This window comes from Ambystoma mexicanum, chromosome 3q (genome assembly GCF_040938575.1).
Source record: "Ambystoma mexicanum isolate Mex_15411 chromosome 3q, UKY_AmexF1_1, whole genome shotgun sequence".
NCBI classification, from domain to species: Eukaryota; Metazoa; Chordata; class Amphibia; order Caudata; family Ambystomatidae; genus Ambystoma; species Ambystoma mexicanum.
In genome coordinates, this window is record NC_090926.1 from 1090030217 (window position 1) to 1090049253 (window position 19037).

General features: G+C 44.9%; 1 protein-coding gene across 1 annotated transcript in view; it reads right to left on the reverse strand.

Annotated features, from left to right (window-relative positions):
- LOC138447631 (E3 ubiquitin-protein ligase TRIM39-like) overlaps nucleotides 1–19037 on the reverse strand; it is a 170871-nt gene that overhangs the window by 15814 nt on the left and 136020 nt on the right. The window contains exon 8 of the mRNA XM_069603829.1: nucleotides 5548–6122. Coding sequence (XP_069459930.1) covers nucleotides 5578–6122 — 545 coding nt within the window. The 3' untranslated portion in view covers nucleotides 5548–5577. The remainder of the gene's footprint in view (nucleotides 1–5547; nucleotides 6123–19037) is intronic.

The window sequence follows — 19037 nt, forward strand, 5'->3', positions numbered from 1 at the left end:
GGTCACAATCTATTATTGTAACAATTTACTTAGTAGCCAATCCTGTCCCTGGATTTAATGGTGGTGATGTAATGGGCCACGCGTATCGCAGAATGGGTTTAGATAAACTGTGGCCAATCGGTCAAGGGATTATAGGCGGGCATTAGCATGTTCTATAGGTGGTAGCCAATGAGGATGGTGGGACAACATTATAACCTATGTATGCTAATATGAGGTTTTCTGCTATGTAACCTGTAACTTCTTGGACAGTGATGAGCTCCATGTCAGTTTGGTTCTACGGGACCGCCTGAGACCTTTTAACATGTAATAAACCTTGTTTTCCTTTGCAAAGTGGTTCAGTGATCATGTGGTCTCTTGGATTATTTTTACTGTATGGGGTTTGGGTTACTATTCTCTTTACACCAGCCCCCGGGAAGGGTATCTCCCCTTCCTGTGATAACATAGCTATGGTCATTCCCATACTGAAAAACCCACTGATGATCCCGACATCATCTGGTTCCATAAAATACACAAGTGAGCTGTCCACATTGCATTGTGAACTGACTCAAAGTGCACATAATGCAGTCATCTCCAATCACAATTTCAAAGAAAACACTCCACTGAAGCAGAACTCATTGATGTCTCCAATGTTGTGACACATTTCCAACATTCTCACTCCTCTATCTCTTTGCTGCTTTTGACACACTAGTTGTAAAGCATTACCTGTGGGGCTTGACAGGAATGCTGCAAGTCCCTTGCCATCTCTACTGGACTGCACACACTGGTGATAACAGAGTGTACAGCCCAATGGAGGGATTGCGGTTGGTGTGTGACGGGTTCTGTGCTAACTCCCCAATGACCATGGTCCCTCCATATGAGGGAACCATCAGCCCTATGACAAAGGGAATGGTATGAGTGCTGGTGTTACACAGAGCTCCTCTTTCCACCCAACTCCCTTTATGTATCCCCTGCTAGGTTTACCGGGTGCACCCCTTGCTCAAGTACTGAAGCGTGGAAGAGGTGTTTGCAGTTCAAGGCAGTTAGCGTCACTCTTTGCCTGAAGAGACCAGCTTTTTAATGCACACGTTTCGGTAGGCCGTCTTCCCAGTTACTTCACTGAGAAGTCTTGTGATACTTGGGTTCGGATATATGTTTTGTAGTTCCGACAATGGTCTGCTGCTTTCTAATGTTTGCTTCATCTTCCTTACAGGTGGCACCAGGCAGGCAAGGGGAGAGCGTACACACGGTGAGGACCGCAATCAGGTAAGCAGGATTGCACGATGATACCGAGAGTCACTCCTAGAGATGTAGCACTAATGTCCTTTCTTCCTTCCAGGCTGATACACTACATGGGGGTTGGAGCGACAGGCCTTGGCAAAGGAGCATGAGACGAGGTGGTGCAGAGCGGATCTGCAGCAGAAACGGTTAAATCCATGTTCTCTGTAATCTTGCTGTAGGTGAGTTTCTTAGATGCCAGCGAGGGCCCGTGACTGTGGAGTAGAGCAACGGGACGTAAGCAGGAGAGCCGAAGAGGCAGGGCAGTCTTCGGAACAAGAAGGTTAAGTGTGACTGATCGCTTACTTGGAGTTCCTGTGACAGTGAGAGAGAACCAGGGCAAGGAGCTGGTTTTGCAGGCAGGAGTCCCAGGTAGGGCACATGAGTGATCTGGAACCGATCGGAGGTGCAGAAGCGGAGTGGTGCTGGCAAGCGCATTAGTTCACTGACCGCTAAGTAAGGCGATGCTGGTGGATGTGGCTTATATATCCTCGCCTAAAATATAGTCCCATGCTCCCTAAGCTTGATGGATCTTGTAGTTTGCTCACCAATTCCCAACCTAAACAGTCCATCAAGGAGTACCGGGGCTATGAAGCCCTTGAGGCGGTTCAGTTCAACTGCAGAAGGGGTGTAGGGCATGACAGTAGATCATCCCTCTCTCCTTCAAACCCTCACCTAACTCTGATTTAAGGACACTTCCTTTGACTGGGTAACCACCTACCTGTCTAACTTCTCATTCTTCATCTCATGGAAATATGAATCTAAACTTACTTTTACCGTCAGTGGCAAGCGAAATTCGGAGGTTCAAAAATCTACCATCGAAACTAATTCAGCTTCCGATACAGAAGAATGAGAGGACATGTGGGCATGGTTACCAGGCATCCTAGCATCCAAAAGAAAAGTACTAGCAACAACTAAGTGGACATAATTCCCAGAGGAAACATTCTCTTGTTTTATATGCCTACAGGCGACCTGGCTGAGGTAAGAACCAGTGCTGGATGGCTTCACCGTCTTGATAACTCCAGCTCTAAGAGGGGCAGCAGGAAGACCAAGAGCAGGGCTGCTAACCCTGATCAATGTAAAAGCTGGATATGACATTATTGAACACAATAACCCTTATATGCAATACACCAAATTTAAAAAATCAAACGGGGAAGATAAGGTGAATACTTCTCTTATTTCTCATCTATTGTTGATCAATATCTACTGGAATGACAGTGATGTTGAAATGAACTTAATTATGGCCCAAATAATGAGGCCATTGATGAGAGCTATAACTGTGTAAATTCATCAATTATATTGTGCAGAGATATCAACATGGACTACGCTGTCTTCTTGCGAAACAAATGGAAAATAAAGGGGTAGACCTGCGCTCAAGTCCCTGATCCTTCAGGTAAAGTATAAAGATATCCAAAAGTGGATCAGTAGAATGGGATGACACTGAATTAGATTTTAGTACATATCAAATTTTATCCGGTAACCTTATCACCAGAAAAATTCATCTTAATATCATAAAAGTCAGTAAAAAACACTTAATAGATATAATCATTCCCAACCACATACCAGACTCATTCAGCATTCAAATATAAGTAACAACCAAATATTTGGTACATCACAAAACATTCAGAATATTATTCCGCAAAGTATCCTTCAATTATTACAAAAGACAGTGACCCAGTCCCTGATATCAGGTGTCGTTCTATATCTACTGCCACATTGTGGCCAGATATCTTCTCACAACAAAAACGTCGACATGTGTTTCGGTCAGAGACCTTCTTCAGGACGTAGGGCTTGGAGGGGGTCCTCCGCCCTATTCTCAGCGTATATGGGCCTGTATTATATATGATTCCTCCAAATCCACACCTCTCCCAGTGGACGGTTCACAGGAATATGCCCTTGGCCCACTCCCATTTACCCTCTACACCATCTCCATGTCTAAACGTATCCAATAATCATCTTTTCCTTACTCTCTTAATCCCGGCGAGCTCAGAACCACCACCAGTTATCTTCCCACTATCCAACATCTAAGTCTGCCTGATACCAAACTCCTCCTTGATACAACTGCTCCTTCTACCAGCTTCCAACCCCATTCACCCATCTCCTTCCTTCCTGACCTTCTCTCTCCATCCCACAAAGCATGCAACCTTGGGGTCCTATTTGACAGAGACCATAGGCTTCAAACATATATCACTAATATGCCATTGTGGCTGGGAAGACCCTCCTGAATATAAAAGATTCCACCAATTCTCACCCCTCAAACAGCCAAGACTATCAATACCCTTGTACTTTGCACACTTGACTACTCCTATAAATAGCGTACTCATTGGCATTGTCCTCTAAGCTTTCTCCCATCTAAACAACCTCCTTAACTTCTATGAATGCGCCCTATATGACCTACTCAGATCCTACCCCCACCTCCATGTACCAACACCATGCTGGATGGCTCTCCACACAAAATCCTGTTATCAAGATCTTAGTCCTCTTCAAAACTGTGAATGGTCTGCCCCCAAACATTGCTTACTGCTTCCCTTTTACTCTCCTTCTTGTTCTGAGATCCTCTAATCTCCTTAACCTCTATGTTCCTCTGCAGCTACTGCTCCTTCTCTCTACTTTGCCTCCTCCACTGTACCCCTTGCCCTGGTGGCCCCTTGCCATCAAATCCAGCATTAGAACTTCAGAACCCAACTCAAACTCCACCTGCTAGCTGCCAAGTGGGCCTCTCCTGCCCACTCCCTACCCCATTCTAACACACGCCTATAACAGCCCCCACATTATGCCACTCAAATAGGAATATGTCAATATGTATATTGCTCAATCAAAGTATGGCACTAGGCCCTAAATGTTAAACCTACATATCTCTATACCCATGTTAAATCCCTGCTGTCCCTTTTTCAATCAACCTCCCACCCCACAATCACCAGGCTTTTTCACAAAATGCAATTTATTTATCTTTAAATATATATTCAAATTGTTTTATATACAGGGATGAACTATGATCTTTTGATCAGTACAAACATACAATACATAAGAGATTTGATGGGAAGCAGTGAGCTTCATAGAATGGGTTGAGTGACATTCTCAGAGGTAGGCTAAGAGAATAACTCAGAGGCAAGGAGGTAGGCATTCAACAAACAAATCAGTGTGGACTGTTTATCAGATGTCTGGTTGGAGTAGAATTCCATGCAAGTGGAGCAAGAAGAGAGAAAGAGTGTAAGCGAGAGAAAGCACAGGGAGGGAGTGGTGCCACAAGGGTAAACGAGGAGGCAGAGCCGAGATTACGAAAAGGCTTGCAGAGTTGGATAGAAGAGAATAGATACAGTGGAGTCTTACCATGGATAGATTAATGAAATAGGAAAAGAAATTTAAACTCACAGGTGCCCCTGTTTTCCATTATCAGACATCCAGCCTGGTGATGGGACGAGGAAGTAGGTGTGAATTGAGAGAGTTTTGGTAGTGAAGTTAATGACCTTGTTGAGAGGATAGAAAGCATATTTGGGGAGACCAAAGAGGATTCTGCACAGTAGTCCAGTTTAGAGAAGAAATGGAAAAGTTAAGAGATTCTTGGCAGTGTTGATAGGAAGAAGGTGCCTGGTTTTCCTAATATTTAGGACGTTGAGGTGAGCCGCCATTGCAGTTTTGGAGATGAAAGAACTGGATAGGCAGGGGAAGAGATGACAGAGAGTATTTGCCAGAGAAGAAGACCTCTTTTTTGGTACCATTTTACATCAGAGAGTGCAAAGCCATCCAATATTTAATGGCAGAGAGACAGTTTGAACATTTTGATAGGAAGATCAGTTGAGAGTTGGTATAAGAATGAGAAGGTGGAGATAAGTGCGCCAAGAGCAGAGGTGTAGAGTGTAAGGAGGAGAGGACCCAAGACAGAGCCTGATGCAACACCAACAGTTAGAAGCTTGAGTTGAGAGCTATGGTTGTTACAGGAGACAGAGAATTGGCGATGTGCTAGGTAGGATTCAATCCAGGCAAGAGCTTGATCACAAATCTCAAGAAGAGAGAGTGTATTAAGGAGATCAGAGTGTTCAACTGTGTAAAAGGCAGCAGACAGGTCGAAGAGAATTAGGATGGAGGATAATACATACTGTAGAGGTGCCCTCATGCAGTTTCTGTTTGAAATGACATCCTGTTTTCTTTAAAGAAATACAAGTATTTAGGGTCAGTGCCAAGATATATTTACAGTCTAGTGTTGCACTTGCTACATAAAAAAGTACAAATAAATGTGTAACCTACAGCATCTAACCACAACCAAACGATCCAAAAATAAAATGAACATTTTACCTGCTGCTGATGTTGCTTCTTTCTATGCTCTCACTCATCGATTTTCACTGGCACGATCTGCAGAGGGCCAGAATTTCTCCCGCCATCTTTAATACTAGGACTGAAGCATGGCCGCAGGGTGCGGGGAAAGGATACCTGAAGGAAAGTGTAGAGAATAGACCTCCCCTCCATGTTATAAAAAGAGATTGTTCCTGCTTCGATGTCCAAGAAAATTCCAACAACCGAGGGGCGCACCTGTGAGTTGACGGGGATACTTTTGGAAGTGTTTATATAGTATTTATCTTCTATGAGCCGCAATACCCAATATCCTCTTGTAGGGTCTAGTGTTATGCCCCCTTTCCTGCTCCTCGACTCATCACACACACCCAATGTCCAGCTCGTCTTTCTCCCCACCTCCACTTCCCAATAGTGTCTCCCCGACATCAGCCTCTCACGTCCAAGAACAATGGCATATGAATCATATCTCCCCGGAGTCTTAGGAAGATTCTGTGCTTCGTCTCCATATACTACACTCTTGCCATCTTCAGACACAATAAGCCAGGGATTTGCAGTGTCTTGATCTAGAGAGATTTCACCTGCAAAACAGAGATGATCAAAATATCAGCACTGAACAAACCAGGTAATCCATAGCAAAAACAAAAGTACCTGATCTAATTGTATCTGCTACAAGAGTCTGCTGTTTTAAAGTAAAGCATGTGCAAAAGCACTTTAACGAATGAATGGGCTGTGTTACAAATCCTTAGATGTTGTCCCTTCTCCCATGGAGAGGATCCTTCCCATGGGGCCAGGACAGTGTAGCCAAAGCCCAATTTGCCCCCTGGGGGTGGTACATCATGGTAGGATAACGTGGCGAGGGAAATTCCTTATGAGATGAGGGACGACATGTTAGGGAGAACGAGGTATCCGCTCACCCTTTTACAACCCTCCCTCCCCCTTTTACTCTATGCAGGGTAACATAGTCCGACACACCGCTACTTGTGTAAGGTAGTCCATTCTATCTCACAGCCTTATATTGTGACAAGGAAGAAGAAGGACCCTCCATGTGAATCCTTGAACAAAACTGGGATGAAGAAGAACGACAGTAACCCAGTAGAGAACAATGTTTCAACTGAGGCAAAGAAGAAACGTACCCCTCCGAACCAACAGGAGCGGTCTAGTCAACATGAACAATCTATTGGTAATCGTGGTACAAAAAGGGAAGAAGGACCAAACATGTGGTCAAGCCCTCCCAGGAGGAACTGCAAGAAGCCACGCAAGACAGGAAGGAGAAGAAAAGACCGGGACGCTGCCCCGGGAGCTTGACGCTAGCAGGGCTACTTACCGGAGTGTGGCTTCTGGAGACCCTGAGGATGGGGAAAAGCATGGAATAAAAACTGAGCCGCCCAGAGAAACGGGGAAGCCCCCGAGAGCTAGAGAACCCCCTGCTCCACCGCAGACACCCAGGAGAGGTTGGAACCTATGCGGACCAAGTACGGTTTACGATTGGGCAGAGAGGAGCTAAGAAGAAGGCGGCAAGTAGAGGGGCTTGGGGAAAGCCAAGAAAGAAGGGCCTGGGACCCGGAAAGCAGTAGAAGCTACAAATCACAGAGTGGAGTGATAGATAGTGTCTGGCAGGATATTTAACCAGGTCTATCATGTGAACAGCAGGGAAAGGGAGGAAACCACATGCATCCCTGGCAGGATAGTGAACAATGTATTTCCAGAAGCAAGAGAAGCGCCATCCCTCTTCTTTGTTGCAGTACCTAGTGAAGGAGTGAACCATTTTTGCCATCCGTGTGTCTGAGACCCTGATCCTAATCCTGGGGGTGGCTATATGAGGGAGGACCACATGACGGGAGACGACGCTCAGGGGGATGACCCGGCATCATCGGATGAATACACATATCCCCCTTTTCCTTTTAGGGATGTCCCCTCCATTTCGCATGGGCCGACTGGTTGCTTGGCTACCCGCCGAATCTCTCTGGGTACCAGGCTCTTTCTTGATCAGTCACCCTTGCACTGTCTCCAGGCCTACCACACACTTAAGGGCTGTAACTGTAACCCTACAATCCCTTGTTCTCCTTGCACTACCCAGAGCTGCATTGCCCTGGCTGCACTTACTCAGAGCATTGCTGCACTGTTTTCCCCTGCCCACTCACTTGCACTTCCCCCCTCCCTTTCCCCTTGCACTTCTCGTACTCGCACTTGCACAATCTGAAGCTCAGAACACGCTCCAGTGGTTGTGAGCGTATGATAGGTGCCGGGACATTTGAAAACCCTGACCAGCATGGAGGAAGGCGGCGGTATCTGGGGAAGCTTCGTCCACTTGGTGCTGAGAGAGGGACTTCTGAGCCACAGAGAAGACTGTGGAGCCTGGAGGTTCGAGGAGACGGCGGAATGGGGTGCACTGCTGAACAGAGTTTGCCACAAGAGGACTCTAGCAGGAGGAGAAGGGAAGTCTTCATGGCGGCCATGGGAACCCAGCACCACCATCAGCACCGCCCGACCACAGAGAAGGGCTCAGCCGCAGAGCGGGAGCCGCAAAGCATGTGTAAGCTGATGTGCGAAACCGGTAAGCCTGTAAAGAAGAGACAGGACGCCGGATCGTTGCTTCACCTTTACAGCACAAGGACCGAAGAACGCCACATAAAGCCGTTGAGTACTGAGAAGGGAAGCTGGGACACCGGGGTGTTTTGGCAATGCTATCAAGGACAGAGACGAGCCTGTGAAGGGAATGAAAAGGGATTTTAAACCTAGTATGTCAAAAGGGATAAATACAGAAATCAAGTATGCAGTGAACTGCACGAGAAAATCTTGACAGGAGCGTATACCAGGAATAGTTAAGTTTTCAAGTTTATAAAGTGAACTGTATGAGAAAATCCTGACAGGAGCGCATGCCGGGCAAAGTCAAGTTTGCAGGCGTGTAAAGTGAATCACATGAGAAAAGCCTGGCATGAAATTTACAGCAGGAAAAAAACAAGCTTGTGAGCAAAATTGCATTCAATGTGGAAAAGAACCTGGCAGGGGAGTATACCAGGTGTCGTGGAAGGCTGGGACCTTCATACACATTGTTTTGCATCCAATTTGTTTTGTTGAACTAAGAATCCCAAGGAAGACTCATGGGCTCTGGGTTTTGAATTGTTAGAACAGACCTGAGGAAGGGAGACATTTCCCTAAGCGTGGGCTATAAGGAACATTGATTGTCTTATTGATCTGCTGTATTGGTGAAGAGAAACCTGGGGAAAGGAGCTGTTCCATGGAGCTGTGAATATGATCTATTAGAAACTTTTGTGTTAGAGTATCACCTTTCTTTTGAACTTGAACATTTGTGTACTCTCAAGGCCATAGACATTACCCTTCGCGCCTTAGAGTAACTTTAAGAATGTGAGGGCTAAAATAGGATTTCGGACACAGGTCATTTGCGTTGGACACCCTGACCCAGGACAGACCCTTAGTTTTGGTTGCAGAAGGGAAATACCTCCTAGAGTAGGGACATTTTGCGACCACCTTTTATTTTTAATAAATGTTGTAACCACAATCATAGTTCTCTGTGTCCGTGTCTCATTCATGGCTCCTCATAGAGTCATTTCCTCGTGGCAGTGAGAAGCCGAGCAACCAGGGCAAGGGAATCATTCCCGCCTGGTGGTGTTAGACACTAAGAACAAAGCCAGGGGAAAGGGAGTAATTTCCTCCTGGCAGTGAGAAACCAAGGAACCAGGGGAAGAGAGTCATTACCGCCTGGTGTTGCTGAATTCTAAGAAAGGAAGCCTGGGGAAAGGGAGTGATTTCCTCTGGAATTGGAAACCTCAAGAGAAACCAGGGGAAGGCAAACCCTCCGCCTGGTACATATTCAATATACTGTTTAGATCCTCTGTGCAGAAGAAAGGAGTCATTATTTTGGACCCAGCATATCCTTAGTTGTTTAAAAGTATAACTGAAGGAAATAGGATTTGTCATGATGGTGCACATTTATGATTTTGGACATTCTGACAGTATCCTTAGTTTATTATTTGAGGCAGGGAACCCCCTCTTAGCATTAGTGATAAGTAGGGTTTTCCCTTTTCTTTTAAACCAATTAAAAGTTAATAGCAACCACTATGCCACCTTTGTGTCGGTCTCGTACTTCTGACCCTTACATCGGTCAGATGGAAAGACGTAGGTTGCAGGTAAAAGACAGCATTCCTGCTTTTATTTTCCTTTTCCCTGCATGGCTTATTTATGTTTTAGCCCAATGTTTAAAGCAATACATACCATCCTCATGGTTTTTTAGGCTTCACCCATCTTCAGGAAAGAGTTAAAGAAATTGGATAATGGAGCCAGAAATATGGTAGCATACGTCTCCTAGTGCCTGGTGTCTTTTCTTGCTTTCAGGGAGGATGGAATCACCATGAATACCTCTTGCTTCAGTATGGCCTGCTTAAGGGCTTTCAACTGTACCATACTGATCATAGGAAGAGTTACTGATTCAGCATAATGAGATTTTCAAGGTTATCTGCTACATTGAGGGTTACATATAAGTCGCTAAATTTGTAGTAATTTTTTCTTTTCCTTATACAATTTGGTTCCATTCTTTATTTCATACCTTTAATATATGCTTTTATTTTTTGACTTTGAGGCAGTGTGGTATTTTTAATGTAAACGATTTGTTTTCTTTAGCTTTGGTAGTACTTTGCATAACCTAGATTGCTGCTATTTTGTGAGCACACCCCTCCGTATATATAGTATTATGATGAATATTACCAATGTTTATTTGATGACTTGTTAAATTCTCATTACCAATGTTTTGCTCTAAGACGTGTACAGCAATCTGTTGCTCCAGAGCTAGGTTTGTTCTATGAGAGTATGACATGCATTACTCACCGTAATTGTAATTCTGCTGTTTGTATCTGCTGTGCATATAGTCCAACATCTAGTGGTAATCGTAAAGTATTGCATCTTTCTTTCGAAGATCAAAAAGAGATTTAGCATGGGAGTGACTGTACACTATCCCTAATGTGATGTGCAGTGTACCCAAAATCCTTCACATGCCGAGGTCCCACCGGTTGTTTTTGTTCTACCATGAGGGAGCCTTATAGGATGTGTGAGTACAGAAGAAAAGAAGATGTAAGATGTCTAGGTTCCATCTACTCCTAGAGGAGAGGAAGGGCGGGCCCATGTGCATCTAAGCAGATACAAGCAGCAGAAATACGATTATGGTGCTTGTGAATCTGCTTAGAATCACATGCTGTGCATAGACTAGCGAGCAGTACCAGGAATTGGTGGTGGGATGTGTGAAGGAACAGTAGCAAAGTGATATCTTAGCACCACTTGTCTCACTTGAGAATCAGACTTAGAGTGTGTGTCTAAGCAGTAATGTTGAGTGACAGTGTGAACAGAACTCCAGGTAGCTGCTTTGCAAATAGAATAAAGAGGAACATTTGCAATGATTTCTGTAGTAGCTCCTGTGCCTCAAGTAGAATGTGCTTGAGGTGTAAAGGGTAAATCTCGTTTGGCAAAAGAGGAACACAGTAGGATGCATTTAACAATCCATTTAGATATTGGCAATTTAGAGACAGGTACCCCTTCTCTACCAGTGGCAACAGAGACAAATAATTGGTTTGTCCTTAGTGGTTTTGTTTTATCGAGGTAATATACCACTGCTCTGCTAATATCTAGTGTATGAAGGCTTCTTTCAGGTGCGTTAGTGGGATTCTGAAAGAAAGTTGGAATTTCGATGGATTGGTTCTCATCGAACTTTGAAATGAATGTAGGCACAAAGCGTGGGTGTGTGCGCAATACCACTTTGTTATTATGAATGGTAACAAGTGGGTCTTGAACTAAGAGAGCCTGCAGCTCACTGGCTCTTCTGATAGAGGTAATAACCACTAGAAAGGCAGTCTTATAGGTGAGAGCCTTAAGACTAGCCTTGTGCATTGGCTCAAAGGGAGGTCCCATTAGTCTTGTAAGAACGACATTCAAGTCCCATCCAGGAATTGGGTTAGAAATAGGAGGGTAAAGTCTTTTTACCCCTTCCATAAATGCTTTAATTACTGGGATTTCTCATAATGAAACCTTGCTCTGAGATGTGGAGTGCACAGAGAGCGCTGCAAGGTGGACCTTAAGTGAGTTGAAAACAAGTCCAGAATCTAAGAGGCATGTTAAATAAAGGACTATGGGCCTCATTACGAGTCTGGCAGTAATCTGCCGGTGCTACCGGCGAGTTGCCGCCAGACTCATAACAAAAACGGGGCTCCACTGCCTTGGGTGGGTGTGGGCATACAAATTGCTGGATCGTTAGACTAAACACACTAAAAGGTGATTTCAAGACAGTGCTGAATGGAAGTCTAAGGAGAATACAACCTGACTTCATTGGTAAATGCAATGAATGATAGAATTTTAATAAAAAATACATTCAAATATTAAAACCAACTGTATAAAACTAACATGTAAAATATAACATATATAAACTCACAAAGTGACTAGTGCTTTTACGGCAAAGTGCTAAGTGCTCGTTGCCGAATGGCTAATAAAGAGCAAAGTACACAATTGAACTGTATCTTCAGGATATATATAGAACTCCAAATATACATATAACTTTGTAAACAATTCTACACTTTTGAATAAGTCCAATGTAGAGCTTCAAACAAACACGGACCACACAAGGCGCATAAATTGAGACCTTTTCTTTGGTTGGATGTCTCTAATCGTGATGCCCTAGTCAAGGAGTACCCAAAGTGCACCAACAGAGTACTATTCCTAAAGCAAATACTTCACATTAGTATCTGTGAAAAGGCCAACATGTTTTGTTCCTGTAGTCCTTTAGGTTAGTAGTAGGAACTTCTTCAGGGGAAAAATGTGTGGGGTTTGGGGCGAGAGACACTCCCAGCCCAAGCTGAGATGGTAGCTGTCAGAACTTAACCAAATAAAGACTGTCGTAGAAGGTGTAAAGTCTTTATTGATATTTCTTTATGGACAATTCGGGGAGATATATGTCCATACTTTCTTGTTGTGAATACAAGTAAGTAGATCCAGGCCACACCTGTTCAAGCACAACACAAGAAGACCACATCTTAATTAGTGTGGTTGCTCGATAAGATACATCAGTAATCAAATGTACTTAGAAGATGTACTTAGAGCAGGTGCTTACCGTCTCTTAGTGTCGGTAAGCAATCCTTAAGTACTGCATGGATTCATAGTGTTGCAGTCACCAGTCAAATCCCTATAGATATACAGAGACATAACACAAAGTCCTGTCAATCCCAAGTGTAAAGTGCACTCTTTGAATATTGCGGTAAATACTGTGTGATAGTAGTCAGAAGACTTGCTAGATCACACAAGTAAATAGAGACTTACTTTAAGTTTTGCTCTCGATCTGGATGATTCATTATAATTTAGAGCGCCAGTTTAAATGTTTTTGAAGAAGGTTATCAGGGCTGTGGGCCCGATTCTGTGGAATGAATAATAATGAAGGGTCGTGCCAGTATACGGATAGTGATGGTGGTCTAAAAGTGATTCCGCTGGTTCTTAGAAGGGAGCGCAGCGTTGGACAAAATAGAAGTAAAAACAGTAAAGTAAAGGATGTGTATCATAGGAAATACAGGAACAGGTAGTATAAAAGTGAATCTAAGTTCCTGAAAGTTGCTGAGAAGAAGCAGGTGGACGAGTTTCTGTGAGGCGGTAACCTAATCTTAATTACAAGCAAAAGGGCTACTCGCGCCAAAATGGAGAAATAACTGTACTGGGCTTGGTTAATACAAACACAGCATCTGGGGCTGCTAAAGTGACAAAACACAGCATAGCGTGTTACCTTCGATGTTGAGTTCAAAAAAGCTTCCTCGCGATTTGACCGTTGCTGTAAGTTCCGATATGTCAGAAAGGCTGCCGTTGTCAAGGTATCCTTCAAAACAAGAAGACGTACGCGAATGTAGCTGCACATGCATTGAGACGGTAAGATTCTGAACTGCTGCGTTAGTTAGAGAAAAGAATACTTGCTCAAACTTAACGGATATCTTCATATCCCCATATCTGATATATTGTAGACAATATAGTGGGGCTTATCAGGTATGGGAATTTGGAATACCTGTTGAAAAAGCTGTACGGGTGAACTTGTGCTTCGATACCAGTCAAGCACAATACCGCACATGCGCCGTAACGGGGATACTAATCTCCATTGTGATGCATCAGTATCTGTGCAGCTAGCAGTGTCACTAGTGTGATCGGGGTGGCAAGTGCTCCGCAATGAAAGTACGGGCATCCAAGAATACTGAAAGGATAAAAAGTGATCTCAAATACAGCAGAGGTCACGATTAGGTGCCGTAAATACAACATGTATCGGGAGGCCCAAATTCGAGGTAGTACGCATGAGTGAACATCAATATGCTGATCTCGAGAGCGGTGTCTGTAGTGGCACAAATACATGCATAGTGTGTTACATGCCCTGGAGGAGCTAGTATTCTAACGTCCTCATGGATGGAAGTTGTCAGGAGTTATAAATGAGGAATTGCCCACAAGTAAAGCGTATTGTGAATTAGTTAAAAGTGCTGAAAGGAGAAACATCCATTAATAACAGTGTTTGTAGGATAAAACACAGCTGAACAGCTGGAGGATGTCTCTGGATCTGGGTACAAGTGAAAGAATAACTGATCTTGAGGGGTAGTCAAGACCCCCTCTTGTGAGTGTGTAAAAATTCTTTCAGTTGATGGATAATTTATTTTATAAATATACTCCAATCAATATTTTTGTTGAGCCCTTGTGGATAGCTTTTGGTTAAGAAAATAATTTGACAGGGACTGTCTCTTTTAGGATATCCTCAACGAAATCCGAGTTGAGTACTGTCTCCTGTGACACGATCTTGAGAAGAGTGTTGAATACCATTTGATCGTCAATTGGCGAGGCTCACAGGGCTGAGAGACCGACGGAGCATCCATAAAGATATTGCCCGGGTCAGGCTCATGGGCAGGGTTATTGGGCCAAGTACCTGTTAATCAGTGGGGATACAGGTATCCAGATCTAGAGAAATTGGGTCTTGGGAGACCTCATCCGTATTAGGGACATCACCTGGGTCATCTTGGAAAATGTCCACATGAGTCTCAGGTAGACCTTGTCTAGGTGGAGCGGAACATTGAGCCCCAGGAGAGTAGTGCCTTGGGGACTTTAACGGTCTAGGGCCGTCATCCATAGGCCATGGTCTTTACAGAATAATGTATCAGAAAAGTGGATACATTCAGACAGGTTTTCCATGCAGGCTTCAAATATTTCCCAGGTCCATACAGAAGAAGAGGATTCCTCAATGGAAGGGAAAGAAGGAGAGGCTGGAGCAGAGTCCTGCTGTAGAGCCTGAGACAGGGGAGGAGAGGCTGGAGAATACCCCTCAGGTAAAGGAGAAGCTGCCTTGAGGCCAGAGCCATGAGAATGGGTTTTGGAAAGCTTCTCCCGAAGATTTGGATGTGTTTTAGCTACAGAGGACCGTTTTGATGCGTCTTTCGATGCCACTGCAGTGTGCGACAAAGTGTTAATGGAGCTGCCTGGCAATGCTGAAGCCTTCGGGCTTTGCGCCACCCGCAATGGTCCTCTGTTTCTTATCCTTGATGCCTAGCAAGGCACTTTGCACGTGTCTCTAGGGTATGTTCGGCATGGGCTGTGTTACAGGATCCCTCCTGGGACCAAAAAGAATGGCAAGATTATATGCTGTAGTTCATGATCTTTTATTAGGAGATCTCTTACAAACAGGGCTAAAAGAAATCAAACTGCAAACTGGAATGTTTTCCAACCAAAAGAAAAGGTTCTGGATGTGCTTTTCTAGAAAGAATCTGGTCACTTTCCTCAGAGTCCTTCCCTTTTGTCCAGTGTCTCTCCTGCTGGTTATGAATTCCTAGGTCTTCCACCTACAGTTCAGGAGAGCTGGTCTCCCCCCCTCCTCAGTTTTGTAGGATCAAAAGCATCTCTGTTCAGATAATAGATATATATCCATGAAAGCATTGCATCCATGAGAAAGAAAGCACACAACAAGTAAAATATAAAAACATCAGTATAAAAAGAGCCAAGGAGACCAATTATAGATTCAGAACAGCTTATCCAATTAAATGATATGTTTCATGCGGAAATGCCAAGCTGAGAACAAACACATTGCAGTTGCTATAATCACATCATATTTTAAGTGTTTGTGATTAAATGATTTCTGCTCTGCATGAGTATAGGGGTAAGCAGCTCTCAGACTTCTACAAACCAACAGTGATCACAATCATAAAGGTACAACAGACATAGTTAAGAGACCTACCACCTTCGCCTTTTGTGGCAACGTGGGCTGAGGGAAGGAAATCCTCTCAAGAGGGATGTGAATGTGATTCAGTAGCAACTCAAACAGCGAAGTCTCACAGTTCAAAATAAAGGGAATGTCCAATCAAGGTTCTATAGAAATACATATACTTTAATTAAACATACCATCTGCAAGAATGTCTGAATAGAAAAACACTGTACACAATTGAACCCTGTTGAAAGAACAGAGAATAAGGAAGAATATTTGATGCAGTACTATGGGTAGTGCAACAGTAGGTGAAAAGGCAATAATTAACCACAATGATTGTAAAAAGATGGATGCTTTGAGCAAAAGGGGAATGAATGGTGACCTACCAGTCTTTATGGCCCAAACATAGACCAAAGGGGCAGTTACAAGTCAGTAGTGCCATTAGCTGGACTTGGCATTTCGCCAACGGTGAACCAGTATTCTAGGTCCTGTTCGAAGCAGCTTGAGTGTGGTGGGTGCATTCTTGATGGGGAACGATGTTGAGCTGGTGTTCAAGTTTGTTGTGGTTTGCAGCAAAGGGTGGATTGTGAGGGCCACCAAGGTCTGGTGACTGCGCGGTTCAAAGCACATGCTTTATGTCCCAATGTTTCTCTAGGGCTCCGATTGAGCATTTGTTAGAAGCGAGCTCGAGAGTGTAGCATGGATGGTTTGGTCTTAGGGGTGGCTGGTTTTTAGGGGGGCATGACTCTCAAAAACCTTTTAAAAAAGAGTTGTTGAATAATTCTAGGAGGACCTTGGCATTTCCTCAGGTGGGGGAATCTGGGAAGTTTGCTTCTAGCTCATTGGCCGGGAAGGTTTTGAATGAGCGATACTGACTGAGGGGGTATTTAGCATTGTGGGCTATAGGAGAGTCTGTGACCGAAAGTGTGATTGCAGCGTGGTCAGTCCAGATGAGTGGGATAGGGTCTGAACAGGTGATCAGAGGGGGGGGATTATGTAAAGACTTAGGGCCTCATCACGAGTTGGGCGGTAACGCCGGCGCTATTACCGCTGGCACTATTAGCCCTACCGCCAAACCCCCTGGCGCTATTAGCGCCGGATCAGGGGTTTGGCGGAACGGTTAGTGCCCATTCCCCATTGGGCCCATTCGGGAATGCTTCATTCCCCATTAGGCTCAATAGGGAAAATTTGCACTATTACTGCCGGTGGATTTCCCTCCGGCGGTAATAGCACCGAAAATCAGTACATTTGCCGCAGATTTCCCCCCATCTCAGAGCTGGGGGGAAATCCGACAAGGTCATGAACTGGCGGACCCTTAAATGTGGCGGTAATAGCGCTACCGCCGCATTTAAGGGTTACCACCAGACTCGTTATGAGGCCCAAAGTCTAGGATGTTACCTTTGTTGTCCGTGGGAGAGAGCACAATTTGCTTAAGGTCCATGGGTCTGGTCAATGTGAAAATTGTGCTTCGAGTGTGTTTGCCAACTCAGGGGCGTTAACATCTCAGAGAAAGACTTTATTAGAGTGTGCCCATTTGACTAAGGAGAGTAAGTTGGATATATGTTGGCAATAAAAGAGTCCCTGCTGTGAGGTGGTCTGTTGATCAGGTGGAAGGGGATGGATTCCTTGTGAGATAAAGGGAACCGGCAGGTGAGTGATTCAAGCAAGCTTGTTCTGGGAGAGGGGAATGATGGAGCATGGGCTATCACCCCTGTGGATGTGTCACTTTGCCTCCTGCCCTTCCTGGCCCATCGGCATGTTGGATGCAGTAGCCTTGGTGTGAAAAGACATTGAAAACATGCAGGTAGGATGGGGCAAACCATGTTTTAGTGATGAAAAGCTGTTGAGGGAGGAGACACATAGGGGGTCATTCTGAGTTGGGCGGTAAGGGATTACCGGCACCGCTAAGGATGCCGGTGCCGGTAATCCCTTACCCCCCAATTCCGAGTTCCCTTAGCGGGAACTGCAAAGGACGTGTGGTCTGACCGCACGTTCTCTGCGGTTCCCGTTAAGGGACCTTGGAGCTAATAACGGTACCACAATTTGCGGTACCGTTATTAGCGCCTTCCCCATTCCCATTTAGCTCTATGGGGGCTCAAATGGGAATGGGGAATGGTTGGTTCAATGGGGACTTACCGGGTCCTCCAAGGTCGGAATGACCCTGTAAGTCCCCACTGAACCAGACCGGAACTGGTATGGGAGGCAGCCATGGTGCTAATAGCACCATGGCTACCGCCCAACTCAGAATGACCCCCATAATCTTGTCTTTTGGTGGGTAGCAGTAACAACAACTGCTTTGTAGGTGAAATGCAGGAGTGGAGGTCTGGCCATAGGCCCAGTCAGGTCCAAATAGGCACAAACAGGTACAAGCAGGTGAGGTCCTTGTCTTGGTCGGTTCTATGGTGAGTACACCATTGAGGACTGGTGAAAGAGGTGGTGGGAGTAGCAGCTGCGCGACAGGGCTTGAACACGTGGCCAGCAGCCTACGCAATGCTGTCTGCCTAGAGATGGCCTACAGTACTTAAGTAGCTGCCTGGAAGGCGTGAATAAAATGTTTTTCCGGAACAGCTGAGTGGCATGGCCTACTTAATGCTCCTTATGCCGCAGGCTCCTTTGAGCTAACCAACTGATTCTTGACAGCATCATTTAAGCAGAGACAGTGTTCGCTAGTGAAGCTCCCTCGAGCAGCTGGAAGCATCAATGGAGTTTGAATAACATTGTGATGCATGGAAGGGAAGAAACACCCACCGTGAACATCTGCACAGAGTCCTGGACGCCAACAGGATGAAACAAAGATGGTGGCCATCATAGTTATTGCTGCAGCATGCACCACAACTAAGGAAAGTAGGGGTTTGGTAAATTTGGTAGCCCAATCACAGAGTGCACTAGTTACAAAACCATAGCTGAAGTCAATTATGCACTTATGTCCATGGCACCTGCAAGAATATAAAAGGGAAGGGGCGGGAAGGGGAGGCTAAAGGACCATGGCGGACTGGTAAGACGAGATGCAAATAGAGAACAAGATGGTAGGGGAGAAAAAGAGGATGCATTTGAAGAGTGAAAAGAACATCAGAGAAAGAAGGAGTGGAAGAGCTGATGGGGAAGAGAGGCAGTGGTGATAAGGACATCAGACAGAGGTGCAGAAGAATAAAGAAGATATGGGTGGAAAGAGTTTGAGAGGAGGAGTGGAGTACAAGAAATGGAACAACCAGGAGGGGAGTGGGAAGGGACATATTAGTGTGTGCCGAATCATCAAAGAGGAGAGAAAGGCAGACAAATTAGGGAGGGA